This window comes from Cotesia typhae, unplaced genomic scaffold, assembly GCF_013202065.1.
Source record: "Cotesia typhae breed Kobodo isofemale line unplaced genomic scaffold, CoteBio_Ctyphae contig_4, whole genome shotgun sequence".
Taxonomy (NCBI): domain Eukaryota; kingdom Metazoa; phylum Arthropoda; class Insecta; order Hymenoptera; family Braconidae; genus Cotesia; species Cotesia typhae.
Genome location: NW_027423748.1, coordinates 4,501,368 through 4,526,256, shown reverse-complemented (window position 1 = coordinate 4,526,256; position 24,889 = coordinate 4,501,368). Strand labels below are relative to the sequence as shown.

General features: G+C 28.8%; 3 protein-coding genes across 3 annotated transcripts; 2 read left to right on the top strand and 1 right to left on the bottom strand.

Moving 5' to 3' along the window:
• Positions 1-13,985: 13,985 nt before the first annotated feature.
• LOC141527618 (uncharacterized) lies at positions 13,986-17,603 on the bottom strand. The gene is made up of 4 exons (XM_074243187.1): positions 17,523-17,603; positions 17,121-17,367; positions 14,610-14,683; positions 13,986-14,495 (listed from the first exon to the last, which is right to left on the bottom strand). The coding sequence occupies exons 1-4, from the start codon at positions 17,532-17,534 to the stop codon at positions 14,289-14,291; spliced, it is 540 nt and encodes a 179-aa protein (XP_074099288.1). The 5' UTR covers positions 17,535-17,603; the 3' UTR covers positions 13,986-14,288.
• Positions 17,604-19,551: 1,948 nt separating this feature from the next.
• On the top strand, positions 19,552-20,487 carry LOC141527370 (uncharacterized). The gene is made up of 2 exons (XM_074242797.1): positions 19,552-19,566; positions 19,653-20,487. Exons 1-2 carry the CDS (start codon positions 19,552-19,554, stop codon positions 20,004-20,006), a joined length of 369 nt encoding a protein of 122 aa, XP_074098898.1. The 3' UTR covers positions 20,007-20,487.
• A 2,161-nt stretch (positions 20,488-22,648) lies between these two features.
• LOC141527368 (uncharacterized) lies at positions 22,649-23,907 on the top strand. Its single transcript, XM_074242795.1, has 2 exons — positions 22,649-23,261; positions 23,355-23,907. Exons 1-2 carry the CDS (start codon positions 23,130-23,132, stop codon positions 23,682-23,684), a joined length of 462 nt encoding a protein of 153 aa, XP_074098896.1. The 5' UTR covers positions 22,649-23,129; the 3' UTR covers positions 23,685-23,907.
• The last annotated feature ends 982 nt before the right edge of the window (positions 23,908-24,889 follow it).

Here is a 24,889-nt window from a genome sequence, read left to right as displayed (position 1 = left end):
CCTTGAATGACTTCAAAGATGAGCGAAATCGATTGATTAGTTTAGAAATGGTAGCCATATGCAAGCAACGCTATTCTTATTGTCGAGGCTGAAGGAAGTCGAGTATTGTGAGGCCCAACGTGCCCGACGTGCACGACGTGAGGTCTGAGATCTGTGACGTATGGTCTTACCCTCAGCCTATGACAAGACTCGCCCCCACTCGACGAGAGTTGAGAGGACTACGAGAGTGATTGCTAGGAGCATTCCGACGCCACCCTTCATGAGGAACTCACGCGATGAGTTCTGGTACAACGTCACTCAGTCGTTGTCATCCCTTAATTATATTGGCTTTCATTAGCTGTCTCATTCCGTAATAATTGTCAGGTTATTAATAATTGTAGTTGTATAAATAAATATGAGTGGTATATAAAATATATACATCGAGTCTTACACTGAAAAAGAGCGGTGTTAAAAATGGACTTATTTTAACACCGCGCGGTGTTAAATTAAAAAAAGGCCATTCGGCAGCCGAAATGGAAGTAGATTTCATAAATAGCGAATTTTAATTATATATATATATATATATATATATATATATATATTAATAACAATTTACTTATTTATTAATTATACATAATGACTTAAAATTTTTTACATTTAAGAATTTTTTATTAACAATATTTTAATCCAAATTTTTAACATTATATTGTAACATCATGAAATAAATTGTCGATTTTTAAACATTTTTAATCTCAATAATTCGTAATTTATTAAACTTAATAATTTTTTTTTTTTTTTTTTTTTTTTTTTATTAAGTGGAGTAAGGTTAGATGAAGTGAGGTAAGGTAAGGTAAAGTAAGCCCAAATAGATGATCATGTACCAGTATATGATCACTCCATGTATTTGTATACTTATATTTGTGAATATAGATATACAAATACATGGAGTGATCATCTACTGGTACGTGATCAAATACTAGGGCTCTTTGGTCAAGCCCCTTCGAATGGCACCAACCGAGATCAAATCGGTCCAGCCGTTCAAAAGTTATAAGAGGTTTACATATATCCACACACACACACACACACACACACACACACACACGCGCGCGCGCGCATATATATATATATGTATATATATATATACATACAGCCATACAGACACCCTCGCTAGAGAAGTCAGGGAAGCTTCCTGACACCTTAAAACGTCGAGATCTGATAAAAACTCGATTTTTGAAAAACGGGGTAAGAACAATAACGTCCCGATTTTTGAATATCTTCGATTTTCTTAGCGGGAAGTTAAGAAATTTGGACGCGTTATACTTATTAAGGGGGATAGCCACTGTGACGCTGGAAAAAATAGGCAATTTTCGGGAATTTTTTTTACTAGGATAATAAAGGAATTTGGGGATCGGGTTTTTTTTGTTTTATAAAGTATATGTTGAGGATAATTCTCCTAAATTTTTATTCAAAAATATTTTGTTATCACAAAGTTATAAACATTTTTGTAGAGCACCAAAAAAATTTCCCCCTCCATTGCCGGTACTGTAACTCAAAAACGGATTATCTGAAACAAAAAAACCAAACGGCATTTTAATCTATAGGAATGTCGCTATCGTCGCACGTAGGAGATTTTGAAAATTTTGATTTGAGAAAAAATGGCGCCATATTGAAAATTTTTTCGTCTTTTTTTCCTCATTTTTTGGACTCAAACAGCCTTAAAAATCTTAAAAATTAAAATTTTCAAAATCCCCTACGTGCGACGATAGCCACTAAGTAGACGAATACGGGGAAACAAAAAAATTGAGAATCGGTTCATATTTACGAAAGTTACAGTACCGGAAAGTTTGAAAAAGTCGTTTTGAGAAAAACGCGAGTAAAGTTTTAAGAAGATTCTCGCAACTTTAAAATCTAGTCTTTCACAAAATATTCATACTCACATCAAACTATCAAGTCCTGGGCCATATGAGGGTTCTTCCTCCTTATCTTTAGTATTGACCTTGACTTTTTTATTTTTTACTGGCCGTTTCCATGCGGCTTTCAGCAGCTTTAACCCGAGTAGCGTCGCGCTCAGCGCAGTATGAGTAGAGTGTTGGTCCTACTTTAACATCGAGATTCTCTAATATCTTCAGAGTTGCTAGAGCCCCATCATTGAATGTAATTGTTGAAATATATAAAGCTATTTCAACAATAAGGGAATAAGAAGAATTTGTTTTTGGGGCGAGCTGCCACACTAATGCATTGAAGCTTTCATTATTATTTTGTGTAAACCCACCGACACATCGTTCCAATAACTCTGGATTCGATAGATCTTCATAAATCGGTATTAAAGCTTCCGCAATATCTGCAGGAAGTGGTGGTTTTTCAACTAATGAGTCCAAAGTATTTGTTGCCACAGCTTTTTGAAATTGACACCACGAATTTGCACCTTCAGGACAAAGAAAATGCTGCGGATCTTCGGGTGATGAAAACTTGTGATAAAATGTTTGCCAAATAGCATTATACATCTCATCAACATCATTAGAATGACGTCTGATTGCTAAACCATAATACTTTGTAAATTCATTAATTGCTTTGTCCGTTAATCGACCTTTCCCACCTAAACTTTTCTGTGTATTTTCTTCTTTTCCTGTTTTTGTCTTCTTGTTAGTTCGTTGCTTCTTCAAAGCCCTTAATCGACTGCCCATTCGTTTTTGCACGTGATTAATACATTCCTTTTTTTTTTATCTTCACCATGTCCCCATACGGTTTAGCATCACAAATATTTTTATACGTTTTAGTGTCACCATCACCTATATAGTTTACATACTTAACGTTATGTAATAACTCTGATCGCATAAACATCTCTTTTATTCCATCTACCTCCATTTGTCCAGAAGAATTTTCATGGTTTATTGGACAGTCTAGAGCATGGTCTTGCATAAATTGATCGTATTCAGCTGTTCCTTTTTTGAGCTCATTAGCGCACACATCTTACAATAACTGGATTTCATACTTACATCTACGATTTTGCCAGTGAAGTAACCAATTAGAGAAGATATACCAAATGAAGATTTAAACCCTCTTTTCTTCCAACTACCGTCACCGGAGACAGAAATTCCAGGAATGTCATTGGATTTTAAATGCTTGCAGGTTTCTTGGATTTCTTCTTTAGCAGCTTTTTCAACACTAAATCACAACAGTTTCTAGCTGCATTTCTGATTTGTGTGACCAGAAGATCGTAAAAGCTATGGAACATTGGTCGTGGTAAATCCATGAAAGCACAAAATCTTTCAGCTCCAGATAACCCAATACCAATTATCCGCATTGCAAAGATGAAACGGCGATTAATTTCATACGCATTCTTGATGAGTGGACATGAATTTATCAAAACTGGATCACATTTTTGCAATTCACAACTAGTTTAAAACCTAATCCTCGAATACTTGTCTCAGTAAAGTTTACATCACCACCACACTTTTTACACGATACACAGCCACTTAGTAAATTAAATATCGAAAAAAATTTATAATTTTGTAGCTAATACTCGAATCAATTGTACAATCAGATTTTTGTGATAATTTCCTCTTGGAAGCACTATCACGTCGTTGAGAGCCAGTATTTTTTCAGTTTCATATCTGTTGAGCGGTCGATTAAATTTTTTCCTGTCGTTTGGCAGTTTTCTTTCGTTTTTAATAACTTTACTTTGTTTACGATCCATTATTTAACAAATTTTTTTGTTAAATAAACAAAAAAAAAAGATCAGAAGATTTAAAAAAATAAGTAAGTAAACAATAACGAGTACACTAAGAAACTCAATAAATTAAAGAACGAGTGTGTATTCATACAAAACAACTAAACTATGAGGTACAGTATCTCAACAATAAGAAAAAATATACGTTAAAAGTCAAATAATTGTAACGGTTGACAATCGTGAGGGAAAACAATCGCCAACCCGTACGAATCAAAGACGGAGCGAGCAGGCGACGTTTTCGTCGAAGCGCCGCGCGTAAAACGGTCAATCGACGCGCTCTTATAAAAATGACTATAACTCGAAAACTATTCGGAATTTTTCTATAAAATTTGAAATACATAATTTTGAATATATAAACTTCAGTTTAATGAAAAAAAAAAAAAATTTTTTTTCCGAAATTTTACAGTGGCTATCCCCCTTAAACAAAAAATAAAAACGACTGCAAGAGTAAAATTTCATTAAAAATCTACAGACGAAGAGGTTAATTTGAGTTGAGGAGAATGAATTGGTATGGAAATTGAAGCTCATTAAATGGGCTTTAATACAAAATTTACAAAAATTAAATAAGTTATTTCATTCAAAAGTTATACGCGAAAGAATCTGCCAGAAAATGAGTTTTTATGATTTTGAAAATTTTAAAACCCTGTAATTTCTGAACTACTTGACCGATTGAGCTCATCTTTGAACTTGGCCTTAATTTTCGTCTGAAAAATAAGTATGTTGAGTTTGGAAAAGATCCATGATGAATTGGAGACGCTATCGACCGGATAAGCTGCGTTATATCGTATATATATATATATATATATATATATATATATATATATATATATATATATATATACATATATACATATACCCCGGTTTTTTTTACAGTGTATATACACATATTGTTTTTATTTTTATAATTTAAAGAAATCTACATTCCATTCTGGCTGCCAGATAGTATTTTTTTCTAGGGCCAGGAAGTTCGCGTTTTTTCTTTATTCAAATTTGAGATTAAACATGTAAATGCTCATTTAAACAACTGCGAAAGTTTGGGTCCTGTAAAAAATTTAACGAATATTGATTGAAACGTTGACTTAGGGCATGGCTTTTCCGAATTTGTTTTTTAATTGTTATCAAATGAAAATGGTATAAACATTCAATCATTTCAAAATATATTCATTTGGAAGAACAAACTATTATTTAAACAAGCTACATAATCATTAGAAGTATAATTTTATAAATAAACATCATTAATAATACTTTAATTTGTGTTATGAAGAAATAGTAATGAAGCTTATAATTATAAATAAATTTTGACGGGTCCACAAAATAGATGTGATATTATATGTAACCGAAAGGAGAATGCAGTTTATGCATTGTTTTCACGTAATATGTTATAACTAAATTACGACAAAATTTAAGTCCTGATTATAGACATGTTATTCTTATGTGATAAATACATCAGTTTTTTTGTCACGTTTATGATTCGAAATAGATGATTTTAATCTGTCAAGTATATTTATAATTTAATGCAAGTATAGGATGAGTGATTATCGAAATAGTTGAACATGCTGGATAATTCCTCGTCTGTTTAATTCTATTACTAGTAGTATAATTGTCAATTAATTATTTTTCGGAAAATCAATATTATACATATTATGGTGTTTTATCGTATCGATTCTGAAGAAAACTAAAGATGTTCTTTTTGTATCACTTTATCATGATGAGATTAAATTAAATTGATGTACTGCAATCCGAGGACCAAGGATCATGAAATAAGTCAATACTAAATTTTTATTTTGCATGTTTTCCACCGACGCCTGAAGAAGGAGTAATAAACGAAACGTTGCGCTAAAATAAAAATTTTGCATTGACTGATTTCATGATCCTTGGTCCTCGGATTACAGTACATCAATTTAATTCAATGTCAGGATCGGAATAATCTCTTTAAAATTATGAGATTAAATGTGCAGTCAAAATTTTTTCATTTCAAGTATCATTTTTGAAGCACATAATTTTATTGCAACAAGGAGAACATATGTTATGATTCATGATTCTTTAAATTGATTTAATTCGATTTAAATTGATATTTCAGTATTATTATAATCTATACTATTATCATCTCAAGAAAAAAGATTTGATTGTTTGTTTATATTGAATAGGCTCCGAAACTACTGAACATATTTGAAAAATTCTTTTACTGTTAGTAAAGCTATACAATATCCCCGGATGATAGGCTATATCATATTAGAATTAATTTTGAAATTTTTGCTAAATACCCGTGCGAATCTGGGGCGGACTGCTAGTTCATAATAAAGTGAAATAACAACACAGAAAAAAAGGTTCACTTGAGCCAAGAAAATATTTTTCTTTATAGTTATTTTCTTGAGCGAAAAAAAAATTTTTTTTGACACAAGAAATTTCACTTATTTCAATAAATTAATTTTCTTTGAGAAAATTCAGCCTCTTGCTCTGTTTTGTCGAAAGCTCGTCAAAGCGCCGAGATTTCGTGCTTCAGGTTTTCAAAATTTGATTTGATTAATATTTTGGATGGATAGGAATTTTAAATAAATTACACTCGATGTTTGGGACAACAGGAAGAAGTTTATTGTCCCAGAGGAGGAAAAATCTGGTGAAGCCAGATAAAAAAACCTCCTCGATGATAAGTACAAGAAAAATCGTGTATGAATGTGTAATTGTTATTTAGTCAGGGCGGGACCGTAACTATTGTTGTTTAGTCAGGGCAGGACCGTAACTATAATAATATTGAACTATTCCCGTTGGATAGTTCAATGTGTATTCAATACACTGTATTGCCAATTATAGGCGAATATTAACGACTCGTTGAGAGTCGTGTTACATTGTATGTGTGTGTGCGAGAACCGATCAAAGCCAAGGCGGCGTGATCAACCACGGGCCGTCAATACCCAAAAAATGTGAGAGAGAGAGCTCGGATGTATGGCGTCTGCCCGAATTGTCGCGCAAATTTCTACAAAATTGCACTGATCAGCGAATAACTGGATTCAGCTGAGTTTGTGAAGATGAATTGAATGATATTGAGTAAATTCATCATTCAATTGAAGTAAAAACGATATGACTTTTGAAAATTTATGAATTATATTGTATGCTATGTAATGTGTAAGAGCGATTGCGTAAATTACTACTGATTCAAGGGCCTCAGAGCAACTAGTGGTCCTGGCCACCGCACGAGCCAATTCGGTTTTTCCTATACGGCCCCGATCTGCGCGATACCGTTCTGCGCCTACGCCGCAACTTGACGACTACGATGACTCCCGAATTTAAACGAATTCCGGTAAGAAAATTGTTCGAGAATTTTCTAGTCGAAGCTAGAGCTAATATATAGATATAGTCATCTGATTTCGTACGCCCACGCTCTCTCTCAACAGATATAGATGTAATTGTGTGTAGCACAATACATGCATGATTTTCTACGCACACACTCGTATATACTCCATCGCATATGTACGAGTCGACTCGACATGCTCCAAAAAATTTTGTTCTTTGACAGAAGTAAATTTTCTTGCCTTGAGAAAATTTCTCTCTTGCACCAAAAAATTAAATGTCTTGATAGTAAATTTTCATTAATATTTTTATTGACTAACATGTCAAGTCGGAAGATCAAATGATATTGAATCATTTTTTTTCATTCAATCTGTATAATTGCACGTTAAAATAATATAAAATGGGCATCAAATATTCAAGAGAAAAATTTTAAAAAGGTGAGAAGAAAATTTTGAGGAAAACAAAAGTTATTTTGGAGCAAGAAGAAATTTTCTTGGCTCAAGAAATTTATCTTGTCTCACGAGACTTTGACTTCATTCAAGAAATTTTTAATCTTCCTTGATATTTTCTTGAGCCAAGAAAATTTACACTCCAGTCAAGAATTTTTTTTTCAGTGTGGCGCTGCTTCCCGAAAGAATTTAAAAATCTTGATCAAATATAAAAATTTATTGTATCAAGTATTTATGATGATTTGAATGAAGAAAAAATTACTTCCACCAAGAATAGAATTTCAAGAAAAATTCTTACTTCGGCCAACACAACTTCGGTCTTCCTTCAGGCACCCGAAAATTTTCTTGAGCCAAGAATTTTGTTCTCGTTAAGAAATTTTTCTTTCTGTGCATACATGAACTATTAATAACAAAACCACAACTATAAAATAAATAGACTAATATTGTAGAACAAGCAATCGTACGATTTTGCTTGTATCGTAAAGTGGTGCTATAGTGTCTTATGTTTGCGAAGATATAAAAACAACGAAAGAATAAATTCGTTTTTAAACGAACATCATTGTAGACTAGATACAAGAGCATTTTTTTTTTGTTCAGAAAAAAATGTTTTTTAATTATGTAATTAAAAATTTATTTTTTTTTATTCGAGCAAATAATCAAAGAGATTTTTTTATTTTAAAGTTTAACATTTAATTTTAAAAGTCTTTTTTTTTTTTTTTTTTATTCAACAAGAGTATATTTAATTTTTCGATGCGATTTTTCTAGTTTTAGCATTCAAATTTTTACCAAAGTTAAAAATACTGGAAAACAGACTTTAATGATTGCGTAGAAGTACCGGTTGGGGTCATGTATCATTTTTGGCCACTTGATGTCCAAATAGTTCTAAAAGTGTAAAACTTCATAAATTTGTTTCGTATGAATATCGAAGTTTAAGAATTCTATGAAAATATTAGTGTAACATTTGAATTCTCTACACATTAATTGAAATTTGGAATGGCCAAAAACGGTATTAAGATGCCCTAATAAAGCAGCACTTCTGCTAGAGAAATTATGATAGTTGAGCAATTTTAAGGTTTTTGAAATTTTTAAAATCAATTAAAAAAAATTTTTCGAAAAAAAAAAATCCTGATAAAAATAATTAACAACTTCTTAAAAAATGTTCAAATAGGAACTCTCGTGAATTGCCTGAAGCTTCGAGGATTTTTTAAATTTTTTGTTGCAGATTAAAAAAATAAAATTAATCATTGTTAATTACTTTTTTTTTTCTAAAATTAACAAGTTGAAAATTGCTCGTTATTTAACTGTAATTTAAATGGTTAACGGAAAAAAAACTTGTTATATGTTAATGTTAAAAAAAAATAATGTATCCTCTCATTTAAATACTTAATTACGTCATACATTGCGAAGTATGCATAAAAAAAAATTATCCATATAAATATAACCAAAGTAGTGCAATGTTCTGTATTCTTTTCCTTTATTATAGTATTCAACCTTATTATAATAAGTTGAAGAAATTAACTTTCATCATCAGCAATAAATGCATGGGTATTTTCGTTTCATTAAAAGAACTAATAAAAAAATGGAGCAAATCAGATAAATAATCGGTATCAAGGACGATATTCAAAGCAAAGGATGTAAAAGTATCTTAATGATTGATCGTATTACTGAAAAAAGATCTCTTAAAGTTTTCAACACTCGTTTCCGACATTTCTGGTTAACTCCATAAAAGATTAAGATAAATGTGCATACGCAATTTCAGACAACCAGTATCCGGGGTAATTATCACGATAAACATACATAAGTAGATGCAATACTTAAAAATAAATTCAAAAATAATTGAGTAAACGCCCATGAAATTGGAGGTTTCATAAATAAGACATTTATATACTTTTTTCGTATACTTTTTTATAATAATGCGTGAAAAAAATTAATTATTAAACTTCCTGCACTGTTGATAGGTTACACGCATTACAGTCTTCAATTATTATTTACACCGAAAATGATACGATTGAGACATTGCACGAAAGAAATCATTTGGGAAATTGTACGTGAAGAAAGATAATTACTATTCCGTTGCAATTGAACTTTTTAATCATGTATTCAATTCAAGTACGTCGGCTCAGAAGCAGCGATCATGCAATCTACGAACACAACAATACCCATTTTAAAAATAAATATATAAAATAAAATACTTACGACTGACAAAATAAAATTAAATATATAATTCTTTCAATTAATAGCATCATCAATTTCATGGTTATTTTGATTATTATTATTATACAATTTATACCTTGTATCACTTTAATTTATACTAATTAATAATCTAGTAATGTATATAACAATTATGTAATCACATTCTTATTAATGAGTTGTATACAAACAGTCGGTATGTGTAGCAAACCATTAGTTGGTATGCAAAGAATAAAAAAAGGTTAATTATAAAATAAAAATTAAGATAAACGCAAAAATTATTGGCACTAGAAGAGACATCACTAGGACTTCAATTTTTTGCACGGCTCATAGGGCGAAGCGCGTGAGATATTGCTTTATTACCGATTCGTCAAACTCAAGCAATAATATTTTGTGATTAGGGTGTTCCAAAATATAACTTCCGTGATGGACCTCTTAAAATTGGAATTTTGGGTTCCGCTTTTAATAGGAGTTGTGTTTGGGTATTTCCTGACATATTTTGAGCGTAAGGGATTTATTTGGTTTTCAGAGAATTTTTCAACAGGAACTTTGTTTCGGCATTTCCGCTGAAATTTCAAAATTTGGCCGGAAGTATCCCGGAAGCATTTATCGAGACCGGGCTTTTTTATTAGTTCCAGAATTCGATAAATTGGTGTCGTACTTCATATCAGTAGCCTAGTTTACGTAGTTTTCTTTTTTATAATAAATTTCTTAAAATTAAAAACTATGGCGCCACTTAATCAAGCTAGATTTTTTACATTGCGCGGGCACATGACAAAAAATGGGCGCCAATAATTAAAAAAAAATAGAAACACTATAAAAAATTACTCAATTTTTTTTTCTTTCAAAAATCAATTACACAATTTATTTTTTGCTTAAAAAATGATTGAGCGTTATGAGACGTGCACTTTTGGATTTTCCAAACTTTTTATCTATTTCAAGAATTAAGATGGTTGAATTTTTTTTCTAACACTGTATTTATTAGTCCATTAACAATTAAATTCATGAACTTGATAGGCATTTCTGAAATTGAGTAATTAATTTTAATTGGTAAAAGTCAATCACCCATCTGGAGATACCCAATTATTGACAGGCTGACAAATTCAACTGATCCCATTATTGACATGTATATCAAATAAAGTTGACATTCAATTAATATTCATTTATTAGTTATAAATCATACAAATAATTTTTAATAGTTTTTAAATAAATTTATAAAGTTAAAACAGTAATAAAAAGTTTGAATTCGTCATCGTAATAGTTATGAATTATTTAAGAAAATAACAGCTTATATATCTGCAGTTATCGCGTGAAGCTTGCTAACGTATTTGTGTCTAAAAAGTGAGGTGAAGGTGCTGTTTAAACTTATCTGTCAATAATAAATGCAACTGAAATTTTGTGTACCAATTATTGACACCCATTATTTTAAAAGTAATAAACATTAAATTGATTGTAAATTTTAAATATTATTGATTTTTTACATTTAATTAAGAAGTAAGAAAAAAAAATTTGAAAGTGAATAGACCCTTACATTCACGCGGCGTAGATTTATCAGGAATTTTGTGAGCGTGAATAGACACTTCTTTGAAAAATATGGGCATTGTAAAAAGAAATAGATTTCTTTAAAATTTTTAAAAATTCTATTGCTTAGCTGAAGAAATAAAAATTTTTCTCACAGTAACTTTCTTGTTGAAAAAAGGTTTTTTGTTAATTTGGAAAAAAATAATTTTAGACAAAGAACTAGCGAATTTTCCTCCAAAATTTTTTTCTCAAATCCAAAAACCTTTTTTTCGACAAGAAAGTTACTGTGAGAAAAATTTTTATTTTTTCAGCTAATAAATAAAACTTGTGAAAATTTTCAACAGATTAATTTCTTATCATAACATTGCTTACTTTTTTCTCTCAGTCTATAAACTTATCAATTAATTTCAGCATTTAAATTTCCAATTTATCGTAGACATTAATTTTCAGAAATACAACTGTGTAATACACGAACAGGTAAGATTCTCTCAACATTATTTTGATCCTTAAATGATTTCAAATATATACATGTACATAATATGAAACAAGCAATTTAAGAGAAAAGAATTGTAATTTATGAATAACTATACAGCTTGTTATTCTGTGCTGAGAAACTAAGTGGCCCCAGTGATGATAAATTATGGGGAGCAAAAAAAAAAATTGGCAGAGTTATATTCATATCTAGCGGTCATTGATTTACCACTCGAGTTTACTTGCAATTGATTTCCGTTGAACATGCACTTTAAAGGGTTATTGCTGTGTCTTTCACAGATGGAATCGTCAAATATGATACATTCGAGTTCGATCTCTTCGTATCGGTATTGCTCAGGGTCAGTTATACGGGGAAGACAGAATAATACCTTTCGCTTCTTGTATTTATTTTTATGTTTATTTCAAAAATATTATTCGGTATACGTACTTTTAAATAATCTATTTTAGGAAATTTTCATTTTTTTAATTTTAGTCATTTTCCCATTTCGCATGAAATGCCCCATATGTTACTCAAAACAGGTTTTAAAATTTCTTATCTGTCAATTTGATAAAACTCAGGACAATCTGCGTTTAAAAATTGCGTTGAATGTAGAATATTATAAAAATCAGTTGATTTTTTTGTACAACAATTGTGAAATTTTATGATCCATTTTTGCAAATTGATCAGTAAAAAAGCGCATAAATCTGATCTCAATAGGTTGTGACGTTCTAAACATATTTTAGTTTAAATTAATTACACCCAAAAACGTCAAAATGTATTGTAAACGTTTTGAATCTTTGAAAAGTTTCAATAGATAAAGTGGATAACTTAACCAATTGAATTCTTTAAAAACAGAAAAGGGACAATTTGATTATTTAGTAAATTATATTTCTTCTCATTATCATCAATAATGATGTCTTTACTTGGTAATGTCCGTGTTGAATGTCCTTGACCTTTATGTGATAATTAAACGGTTGCCAATTACATTATTATTTTGTGTTTTAACATTATTTTGGATTTACATTAAATACAAAACTCAAACGATTAAAAATTTACTCATAAATAATAATAAACTATTATTTTTTTATGTTAATTTTTGACAAAATTTTTTAAGTACTTTTTTTTTAAAGTTACTCGTTTTTTCTTTAAATTACTATGCATCAATTTATGATGTGATAAGAGATTATTTTTTAAAAATTTCCGTTCTTGAGAATTTTTTATATTCATAGTCCTCGAATTGAGGTATGTAATATTACATCATATGATTATCAAGTGGGAGGTTAAAAATAAACGTCCTATAATCCAGTTACTTTTCTAAAGAGTATTCGATTAATTTAAATATAGGCTTCATTGTGAATTACTTATTGGAAACGTCATTGTCACCACTTACAAAATAATGTCGTCACTACATTCGACGTCAGAATTCATCTGTTTTCTGTTTTGAGATATCTTCTGTTATTTCTTCTCTTCAATGTATTTACCAATGACATATGACAGGTTTCTCTATGCGTCATAGATTTGTATGTTGAAGATGTTGAGGTAGATTTTTTTAATGACTAAAAATAATCATACATATAAAAATTAGTGGTATTTTTTATGATAAACTTCAGTACACTTTTGGATATTTAATTGCTTTATATAGGTCTATTAATTTTTTACTTTAATTTAAAATATCAATTGATATGATACCATAGAAATAATAAAATTTTATTATATAATATTAGTATAAATAAATGAGAATTTATAAAATTTTTAAAAATTGTTCGATTGTGATAACATGGTATTGATTTTTAATTCAATTCAGTTTAATTTAAATTTCATTTTTATAAAATTTATGAAATTCAATGAAAACCTGAGTCCAATGTATGAAACTAATAACCCTACTAAAAATGATACATTTCCAGGATTTTCTTTGAACATGAGTTACAAAAAATTGTTTGCTGAAAAAAAAAAATATCGTCCCGACAATCATTTTTTAGCTTAAGAATTTAATTCAGTTTACAAATTTCTTGACGAAAGAATATCAATATCTGCCTCGACTATTCTAAGCAAACATATCGAATAGCTTTATTTGAATTAAATAAAAATTATTTTAATAAATTTATCTACTTTTTTAGATAAAAATTATTATTTTTTTCTTAGCAGGGTTCAAAATTGGTTCTCTTAAATCAAATTAATATTTCTTATCAAGAGTGTGATATAATAACGACTACTCGTATATTTATTCAGATTTTCTTACGAACATTCGAATTAACAACGAAATTAAGATCCATAATTTCACCTATAAGTTTTTAAAAATCGAGTTTTTCTGCATGCATAATTTTGAATCAACTAAAAAATTCTTCAAAAAATCTATCAATCGACAAGGATCAAATGAAAATGGAGTAATTTAATAATAATAATAATAATAATAAAAAAAAAAAAAATAATTTTTATGCAATAAATTTAATTTTTTATTACATTAATAAATTTTAAAAAGTACTTAATAGCCAACATAGAAAAACATTTTCAATATTCATATTCAATTACAGTGAAAATAATTTTTTGTAATTTTTGTAATGAATAAAAATTTGGAAAAAAATATTTATTTAAAATAAAATTGTTGAGTCTTATATTATGTGCTATCAGTTGTCAATACAGGAGTCATTTTGTTGATCAATTAAATACTTGCGTATGCAATTGGTTTTGCGGCGTATGCATACGGAAGTGCGTAGTGTGAAGAGTAAGCGTAACTGGGTGCACTGTAGGCGCTGTAGGTCAAAGGTGCAGAATATGGTATTGGTGCAGAGTATGCAGTGTATGCTGGTATTGCGCTTAGGTACCCAGGTGCTGCAGAAGCGAAGGCAAGGATGGCGGCAAATAAAAACTGAAACAACGTTTTTCATATTAGATGAGGAATAAATACATCAAACCTTATAAAACAAGTATATTATTGAATGAGCATAAACTTAAAAAGTATTAACAATTTATTTAAACTTACCAGCTTGAACATCTTGAGGGTTTGTAAACTTTGTTCTATTGATTCAAGAACGAGTAATGCTAAAGTATGATTTTCTCATCTTTATATAGTCCAGTAGACAAAGAGTAGGATCAGAGACCTCCCCCGGCGGTATTACATTCGTTTTGATTTTTTTAACACGATAAACACTCTCGGCCAATGAACGATGATGCTCGCAAAAAAGCTTGTATATAGTATACTTACTTTTATGAAGGTAGGAGAAATAGGAGAAGGGCTTGAGTGCCGATTCCAAGGACATGGGATCCAGGCGTGGTCAGACTTATTTGTTTTTAGGATTTACTCGATTTTAAACGGAAATCATTGAAACTATAACGTGGAAAATTTTGTTTAAGAAACTTGCAAAGTTGTTTTACTCACTTTTTTTATTTATATGTTTTTATACTTTTTATGATTATGCATGATTGCAGAGATTGATACAAATGATCATCAAATGTACCAGTCTTTCTTCATTGGTCGATTTTATTACAAACACTTGGGTATTTTGATAAATCGTAAAAAATAATCTCCAATGAAACTTGATTCTTTGAGTGAGTATAAAATATCAGGGTGAAATAATTTCTTAAATTAAGAAATTGGAATTGCACCTTTTAGAAAACGAAACTTAATACTTATAGGTGTCATTCATTTATTGTTATACCGATAAAAATTCACTTGATTTAAAATTTTAAGAAAATTATTTTCAAGAATTTGTTTGTTTTTTATCACATGAAAAAAAATCTTTAATTAGGTAAAATTTGATCGGTTCAAATTTCAAATTTTCTTTTTTGAATTAAGTCAATTTTTTTTTTTGGATTAACTTTTAAAAACAATTACTTTTAGCCTCAGAATGTGAAATATGATATTATCATCTTAAACTTTAAGCTCATTACCTTAAAACATAGATGGTTTCGGGTGTGGTGTAATTGATTTCATGTTAAAATTTTAAACACTGACAGTATAAGGATTACATAGTGTTCAATTTTTTAACTTTAATTGAAACATTTCATTTCATGTTACGTTAAAATACAATAATTCCGTAAAATTACATAACTGCGCGCGTACCGATATACATTGCAAGCGTTTAAAGAAATTTAATACACAAAAATTTTTTAGTGTTCCTCAGGTATTTTTAGTTTTATAAAAAAAAAAATAAATAAACAAGAACTCAACGTATCCTTCATGCCTAATGATAACTTTTTAAGGTAAATTTAAAAATTTGATATCGTAAAAATATAAATAAAAAAAATGTATCAATGTCCAGTATAGTTTGACATTCAATTTAAATTATTATTCATAGAATTATCAGTAAATTTTATTCAAATATCAATCATGTTGATGCAACGAAACTTTTATATATGTCGAAGGTTTGTGTTATTATTTTAAATTGAACGCAATAAATTTTTTATTTGATTTTTATGCATTGTTTAAATTGTCAATTACGTCTTGTTTGTATATCTTGCCGAAAATACGGTCATTTATGCGGCAAAGTCATTATACAATATGAGTTAAAAGTATTCATTTATACATAATTAACTGAAACCTACCAATTATAGGAGTATATTTAAATAAAATGGGTTTTAAAGTACTCGAAATGTTCAATTTGAATGCTAATGATTAATGATAACAATAATGAACCTTGATATTCGATCATCAAAATAAGCAGCAGTATCTGAATCTAAAAGTGTGCAAAGTGCGTCATCCAATTAAAAGTAAAAGGTAATACCAACGAAGTAAACTGCGCTATAGAGAACTGGTTAGCTACCTACTGAATGTCCAGCATATGTGTACTTATACTTAGTGAACTTGAACTTGAGGTACTTGCACGTATGTATAGAGTAGTAGAGAAAGTTGAGTATTAAGTATAAAGAACCCAACCAAGGTCCAAGCAGTCCTTCATCTAGAGTCATTGACCGCGCGTACTTACCGAGCACCCTCTCAGAAAATTACATGCTTCTTCTTCTATCTACTTCTTTCTTAATCAAAGTCGCAGTTACCGCAGATTTCCATAATTACATAAAAATTTGTCGCACCTTTTTTTGCTTATTTTTAAATTTCAATTTCCTCCAGCAAAAACAATACTTTAGTTTTCCGACGGTTTTATGCTGTTAAATAAATTAACTTTATTCGAGAGAAAAAATCTTAATTCAAAAAAATTATTTCGGAAAATTTTATTACTTCTAAATCAACCAAAATTTACTTAAATTAAATAGAAAATAATTTCTTAGTTAAAAAAAATTTTGAAAATAATTTTTTTTGAATCAAGTTAATTTTTTTAACAGTGTAGTAATTATATGGAATATTATTAACTAATACAAGGTAGATAAAAAAAATTGAGATAAATTTAAGATTGAATGGCAGTTTTATTTTTCAATTAACATATAAATTTAGAATTATGATGCAGATAGTTCCAAAACGATACGGATTGTTTTTGAAAAATGTGATGTTGATGCGATTCAGTTTTCAATTATATATTGATTGTCTAAATATAATATTGGGCAGGGTAGGCGTAAGCTGGAGCATGGTAAGAGTAGGCTGGAGCTGCAGCGTATGCTGGAGCTGCAGCGTATGCTGGAGCGGCAGCGTATGCGAGTGGTGCAGCAGCAAGTGTGTTGTAGTTTCGGACGATTGATTGGCTACTTGATGCCACTGGAAGTGCTGCAGCATACTGGAGTAATGGTGATGGTCCTGGAGCTGGAGCCGGTGCAGCAGCGGCGAAAGCCAAGATGGCGAAGAAAACACACTGCAATAGAAAATTTTTGGATTAGTCTTTTCTAGTTACAAACGAAAAAAAAAAAATTGTTTGAAAAAAAATTAGAAATCTAATTTTTAATATTGATAGTTAAACATAGCGATTCAGTGTATGTATCTATAGTAGTGTTATACTAATGAGTGTACCAGCTTGAACATGATTATGGAGAGGGTTTGTGTTTACGATTCGAACTATAAGCAAGTTGAAGGCTAACTGTGAAGATCCAAGTGAATCTAAAAGCTTTTATACCCCCAAGAAGCAAAGTTCTCAGGGTCATGACGTATTTTTCTCACAGAGAACCTGTCGAGCGTGACGATCAACAACCGAAGAGAGATTGTTAACCACCACTCTTTGTTCTTTGTGTCATTGTTAATTCATTTAGATACACGATATATTTTTTTTTCTATCATGAATTTGTACGAATTATATCTAAACTTTTATCTCATAAATTAGATTGATTATTATTATCTAATAATTATTTATTATTTTTTTTTTATTTAAAATTTTTATTGTTTCCTTCGGGAGTTTACTTTTAAAAATTATTTTTTTGACAAACAAAAGTCAATAAATAATATTTTATGTTATAATAATAAGAAACAGTCCGCCAAAAATAATAAATATATGAAATTTTTATACTGCGAAAAGAAAAATGTGAATAATCGAAATAAATAATAATTTATAAATTAAAATTCTGGCTTAAAAAATATTTGCAATACACAAATAAATTTTGAGTTAAGTATTTTTGATTATTGAATTCATCCCTACAAAATCTTCATAAACAGTTTCTGTTTTTGTATTTTTTGTAGTATAAGCAGAACGAAATTTTTATTTTCTTTTAAAATGTTTACAGTCATATTGGTTGTCTTGAAACGTAATTTTTAGACATTTCTTGAAAACTTACTTTCTTAAACCGTGTGATTAAGGTTTTAAAATCCAAAGATTATGTAGATTACGCAAGTCATGTGCAGATCAAGAATTCACGGATTGTGGTCCAAGTTTCATCAACATCCGTTCAGTATATCGTAAAATCTTGCATTTTGGTGTATTTAGCAGTAATTTCACAAAAGTCTCGTTAAAAATAGACAAAAAGATTTTGAAGGGTGAGACAAAATTATGCACAACATTAGATTATTTTTAATGATAAACAATTTTGATAGAACAGACATCTGGAGGGTATAAAAAAATTATGATTATTTATGAGTAATTATTTTCTTTTACTTACATCAAAATTTTACTTCCCACTTATAAAAGTACTGTAAATAAATAAATAAATAAATAAATTATTTTTATTCATTCTTGAATATTCAACACTTTAATAACCAATTAAATAGTACGGAGATTTAGGATCATATAAGATATTCAAATGTTAAAATCAACAATTCATTGAACTGATAGTCTATTTTTATGAACATACAGTAATGAATTTATTAATTAACTAATATATTCGTTTACATTAGAATATATTTATAATGTATTATAAATATATATAGAAATGAGATTAGACTTTTATTATGACTATGCATAAAATTAATAATTAATAGATCAAGTAATAAATCGGCAACGCATAAGGGACGGTTGTATAATAATCCCTAAATAATAAGCAATGGGTATTTCAAAATTTTTCAGCATACAAATAAAGTAATGGAATCACCCATGTCCTCACAACTTGTATAATAGATTAAATAACGAGATATAATTATATAATTTCATAATTATCGTCCATTTGTCGGAACACCCTCGACTTTTTTGAAGATTAACGCACACAAAAATGTATTTCAATAACAGGAACTTTTAATAACTCCAAGCTATATTAAATATTATTTTTTTATCATAAATAATTTTTTACGTAGAATTTCAACCTGTAGAAACCAACTCTGATTCTTTAATTAGTACAAATTTTTTAAATTAATTCAAGTAAACGAAATATTTATTATAAAACACATGAAGTGTGATGGTGGTCTTGAAATACTTAAATGTACGATTCGCTTTGAATTAAAATACTTTCACGTATTGTCTTGAATACTTACTGATTTGTGATGATTTCGTAACAATTACTGCAAAACGTACTTGATGCGTAGTGGCGGGGTTAAGTTTCAATAAGTATAAAATGGATCAATAGCTGGTGAGTTTTTAGTTCCTTTTGATTACTCGAAGAACAAACAATAAGACATTAAAATGTTCAGCCTTATCGTAAGTCAAAGTTCCTTACTTTTTTTTTTTTTTAATCAAAATTAGTTTTTATTATTCTTTACTCATTTCTTCTTTTTTCTTTTCAGTGCATCTTCTCCCTTATTGCGGCTGCTTCAGCAGGCATTGTACATCCAGCTCCATTAGTAGCATCTGCAGTCCCTGCACCAATAGTTACTGCACGGAGTAGCCAAGTAATTGCAAGGAATTACAATACATTTGCGGCAGCGCCTTTGGCTTACACTGCGCCAGCTGCTCTTGCTGCACCAGCTGCCATTGCTGCTCCAGCAGCTATTGCTGCACCAGCTGCTTTTGCTGCTCCAGCAGCCCATCCATTTGCATACTCCGTACAAGCTCATCCACTTGCGTACTCTCTACCAGCTCATCCACTTGCATACACTGCACCAGCCGTTGCATCCGGACCATTAGTTTTTAAAAAGTAATGAATTTATAATTGAATTGTTAGTATTTAAATCTTTTATACGTGTTATCTAATGAAATAAACATTTTTTAAGTATAATTATAACTTTTATTTTTTTACTGCTATTATGTAGTGATAATAATTCATGGCATAAATCGTTGCATTGTTGACCATTGTTCTGACTTTTCGTTCTCGGAATTTATAAAGAGGGAGTATATATATAATATATAATAGACATCATTCTAAATGTTTCAATGTTTTAGATGTTTGTCAAAAAAAAATTTTACTTAAAGAAGAAAATTTTTAAATTTAGGGTCAATTTTTTACATTAAATTGTTAGAATTTTTTCATGTTCTTCATGAATTTCATCATTTACAAAGAAAATTTCTTGCTGCAGAATCGTATTCTGATAAAAAAATTAACTGAATTAAAAGAAAAAGTCATGAACTAAGAAAGTCATTTTAAAGACTTTATGGTCTTGATTTAATCAAAAAAATTCTTGATTCAAGTACAATTTACTTAAATCCAAAAAATTTTTTCGTTCAAAAATTTTGCTGCTCAATTAAAGATTATGAAATTCCCTTAATGATTTTTTTCTTACATCAAGTTAATTTTTCTTTTAATGCATAATTAAAAATGATTTTTTTTCTCATTTACAATTTATTTTTATGTGGAAGTGATTGCGTAGTATTAAAAAATAACCTTGTTTTAGAGTAATGCACTCAAAATAATTTACTTATTATTATTCTTATCATTATTTATGTACTTTTGTTGACATATGACTTATCATTGCGGTAATTCTATGGTAGAAATTTGATATTAGAAAAATTAATTTACATGACAGAAAAATCGTTCGAAGTATAAAAATAAATATATTATATAAGAAAGTGATTGATCAAAAATGTTACATTATTCATGATTGTAATTGAATTGCATAATCCGAATCCATTAAGAATCAAAAGCTTCCGATTGCAAACTATTTTAAGTAATCGGTTATCGAAGTCAATTCTGATCTCATAATCTTGCTTATCTCTTCCATTTGATGATACAAAATTTGCGATTAAAAAAAAAAAAAAACTACCTGTGGGAATTCAAACATTTTTTCATCATTTAATTCTATTCAGTTTTAACAGATTTTTATACATTAAAGTTTATTGTAATAAAAATGATCATACAAGAAATCCCAAATTTCTTAATTGGTTTAAAAAATTTTGAGGCTGAAAATATTAACTTGATCTTCAAAAAATCATCTAAGCTATGAATAATGAAATACGATATTTTTTATGCAACGAAAAGGGAAAAAATTTATACATGAATCAGTATACGATAGTGAATATCTCACTGTTTAACATCAACGTGAGCAATAATACCAAAAATATCAATTAAAAAAATTTTTTTAAGAATAATACGTAACAATGGATTGAAGAGGTCAAACTAATGCCATAAATAATAGCAAAGACACGAAAATCTGTGACTTGACTACATACAAGAAAAGAAGCCATTTAATTAGTTATATAACTTTCTCAAATGTCAGTGAAACATTCAAGACCAACATTTTTTAAGTCAAAATAATGTTTGTCACCAATACTTTAAACTGCGATAAGATATTTGTATTTCGTTTATGGATATGAGTATATTATTCATTATTCAAGTATATATATATTTTTTTTTAATATATATGTTTCTTTTTCAGTAAATTTCATAAAAATCTAGCTGTCAGAAAATACATATGGTTCAAAAATTTATGTATGTATTTACATATATACGACATAACGCGGCTTGTCAGCACGATAGCGTCTACAATTCTTAAGGAATCTTAATGAAACTCAACATACATATTCTAGAGACGATTACGAAGTTCGAGTTCAAATTTGAGCTTAATCAGATAATTAGTTTAAAAATTACAGCATTTCAAAATTTTGAAAATTCAAAAATTCCATGTTTTTACTGCCTTTTCTTCAAATAACTTTTAAATAGTTTTAAATTAATTATTGAATTTTTTTTTTAATTAATGAATTAAGTTATATATTATTATTTACTTTATTTTATAAAAAATAAATTTTCTCTATTTGAGAAATCTACTTCCATTTGGGTTGCCGAATGGTTTTTTTTTTTTTTATATATTTTTCAGTCATGACACTTAAATAATTATTAACATCAAAATTTATGAATATTTTTTTTTCATTATAAATATTTTATAGCAATAGGCTTTATTTACTCTATATATATATATATATATATATATATATATATATATATATATATATATATATATATATATATATATATATATATATATATATATATATATATATATATATATATATATAGAATCAGTTAAAATTATGAATACAATTTATTTTCTGCTGTAAGGTGGACGGTTAGTTTAGGTCCTTCTTTCCCTTTCGGTAGACATGCTATATGAGAGATTGTGTAGTGTCTTCTGAAAAAAGTTGAAGTAAAATTATCTGATTTACTTGGAAAAAAAAATTATTTACTCTCTACACGGAAAGAACAAGATGACATTGGATATCATCCCAGATTATACTGAGTGAAAAAAAATTTCAGATAGTAGCTAGTATAATCCAGATTACAGTGAGTATAATCCAGATATCACCCAGTATAATCTGGATTATACTAACTACTATCTGAAATTTTTTTTCACTCAGTATAATCTGGGATGATATCCAGTGTCATCTTGTTCTTTCCGTGTAATATCTATAGAATCATTAAAAACAGTGAATAATAAAATTTATCACCCGCGGATACCCTAAAATAAAATTCAGTTTATGTATCGAATTAATTTAATTTAATTAATTTACTACTCATATGGATATGATTTAAAGAAAATTATACATATTATATCGATTGTACATTAATAATAAATATATACGGCGATTGTTTTTATTTAAATAATACTGGCTAATAATCAGTTATATCACTGATAGTATTTAAACTTTTGATTCACTATTATATAATTGACTAATTTTTGTTGATGGTAAAAATGTAAAACGTACATGTACGTGATATTAAAGGATGTTTTAAAAATGATAGTATAAAACAGCGAATATAAGAAACCTGCGTCATCGATTGCGTAACAATTAGCTCATTCAAAATTGAATCACGTCGAAGAAGAAAGCATTCAATGAGTCTTGGTGAATATAAAAGCGAAAGATATTTAAACAATGATCATTCAAGTTCCAACTGCAGTCCAGTGAAGACAACAATAATACATAAAACTAATCAATATACTTCAATTATGATCGGAAAGATGAGTGTAGGTTCAAAAAATTTTACTCATTAATTACTCATTACTTGACCGTTGGTTTATATAGCTAATAATTTATCAATAATAAATTTTTATTTTTAGTTGACCTTTAGCTGTGCCATTTTACTGGCTTGCGCCTGTCAAATCAGTATGGCAGGAGTGATCGCTCCGGTTGTTGCAGCACCATTAGCAGCAGCACCACTGCCAGTAGCAGCCCCTTTGGTTGCATATGCTCATGCAGTTCCTCATAATATTCCACCTCATGCATCAAGAATTGATATCAGTACAAAAGCATTAGCCGCGCCTTACGTTGTTGCTCCTGCTGTTTCGGCACCAATAATTTCAGCACCCACAGCTCCAGTAGTTGCGGCACATCCTGGTTTCTTCGGTGCACCATTTGCAGCCTACAGATCCGCGGCTATTTTTGGTTAAAATATTTTATAACGTGAATTTTACCTTGCCTTGATGAATACTTGTTTATTGTCCGAAAAATGTTTTTATTATTTATTGTTGTTGACCTTTTGCTCTTACAATGTTTTATTCTTTTCTTTTAAGAACTTTAAATAAAATTTTTTGTTATACAAATAAAACTGTGTACATTAATAACCTCAGTCCCATTTTATCATGCACATTAATTTTATGATTTTACTTTACATCAATAATTGATAAGGGTGTTAAGCATATTGATAAAGAAATTAATTTGATTTAAGAGACAAAAATCTTGATCTAAAAAAGTTATTGAATCAAACAGAAAAATTCTTGAACTAAGAAATTTTTTGTGATTTAAATAAATTTTAGTAGATTCAATCACTTTTCTTCTTGAATCAAGTTAATTTTTTTGTCAGTGTACGAAAATTATCAAAAGTTTTGATTTATATGGATTTTATTTTTATGCCGAGAGACTGCAACGGGGTAAAGAAAAGAGTTCATTAAAAACATTGATTTGTAACAATCTCCAATAAATAAAATTACCTTCTCTCAGATTTTTCGAACACAGGATGTGAAACCTTGAATTACGGCTTACAACAGTAACGGATGGAAGGGATATGTAGATCAATAAAATATTTACCAAAAAAAATAAAAAAGATATTTGGTTTGTTATTTAATCCAGATAATATCGTTGATGCGAAGATAGATTGTTTTTGCTTTACGAATAAATAAAAATAAATAAAAAAAATTAAGAAATAAGCCTGTAAAAATTTTCTGTTTTATGCTTTAGAATATCAGAAATTAATAAATTTCATTAACTATCATGATATTTATTATCTAAATAAGTATTCAAGAATAACTTATACTGATAATAACAATAATATTATTTCGGTTAAATATAATGATTTTTTGTTAGTGTAATTTGATTTTATTTATTCAAATTTATAGATGTTATTTTTAAATGAGTTGAGTAATGGAACACTTGTTAGTGTTAAAAAATAAATTAAAAATTTTTTACACATGATATGGATATTACTCTAAGTAAAAGTGTTCGTTATGTATGTAATAAAAATGAAATTACACTTAAAAAAAAAAAATTTATTACTTCGATTCGAGAGGAAAATTCTTCAACCAAGAAAATTATTTCAAAGAGTTTTATTGTCTTGAATCAAGACGATAAATTCTTGGATCAAATAAAATTTCCTTAA

Coding starts and splice junctions, on each gene's coding strand:
- LOC141527618 (XM_074243187.1), bottom strand. Junction 14,684..17,120: donor AGCTTACGCCTACCCTGCCC/AATATTATATTT, acceptor TATAAAGATGAG/AAAATCATACTTTAGCATTA. Junction 14,496..14,609: donor CCCTCAAGATGTTCAAGCTG/GTAAGTTTAAAT, acceptor ACGTTGTTTCAG/TTTTTATTTGCCGCCATCCT.
- LOC141527368 (XM_074242795.1), top strand. CDS start 23,130: ATGAGTCTTGGTGAATATAAAAGCGAAAGATATTTAAACAATGATCAT. Junction 23,262..23,354: donor TTATGATCGGAAAGATGAGT/GTAGGTTCAAAA, acceptor TTTTATTTTTAG/TTGACCTTTAGCTGTGCCAT.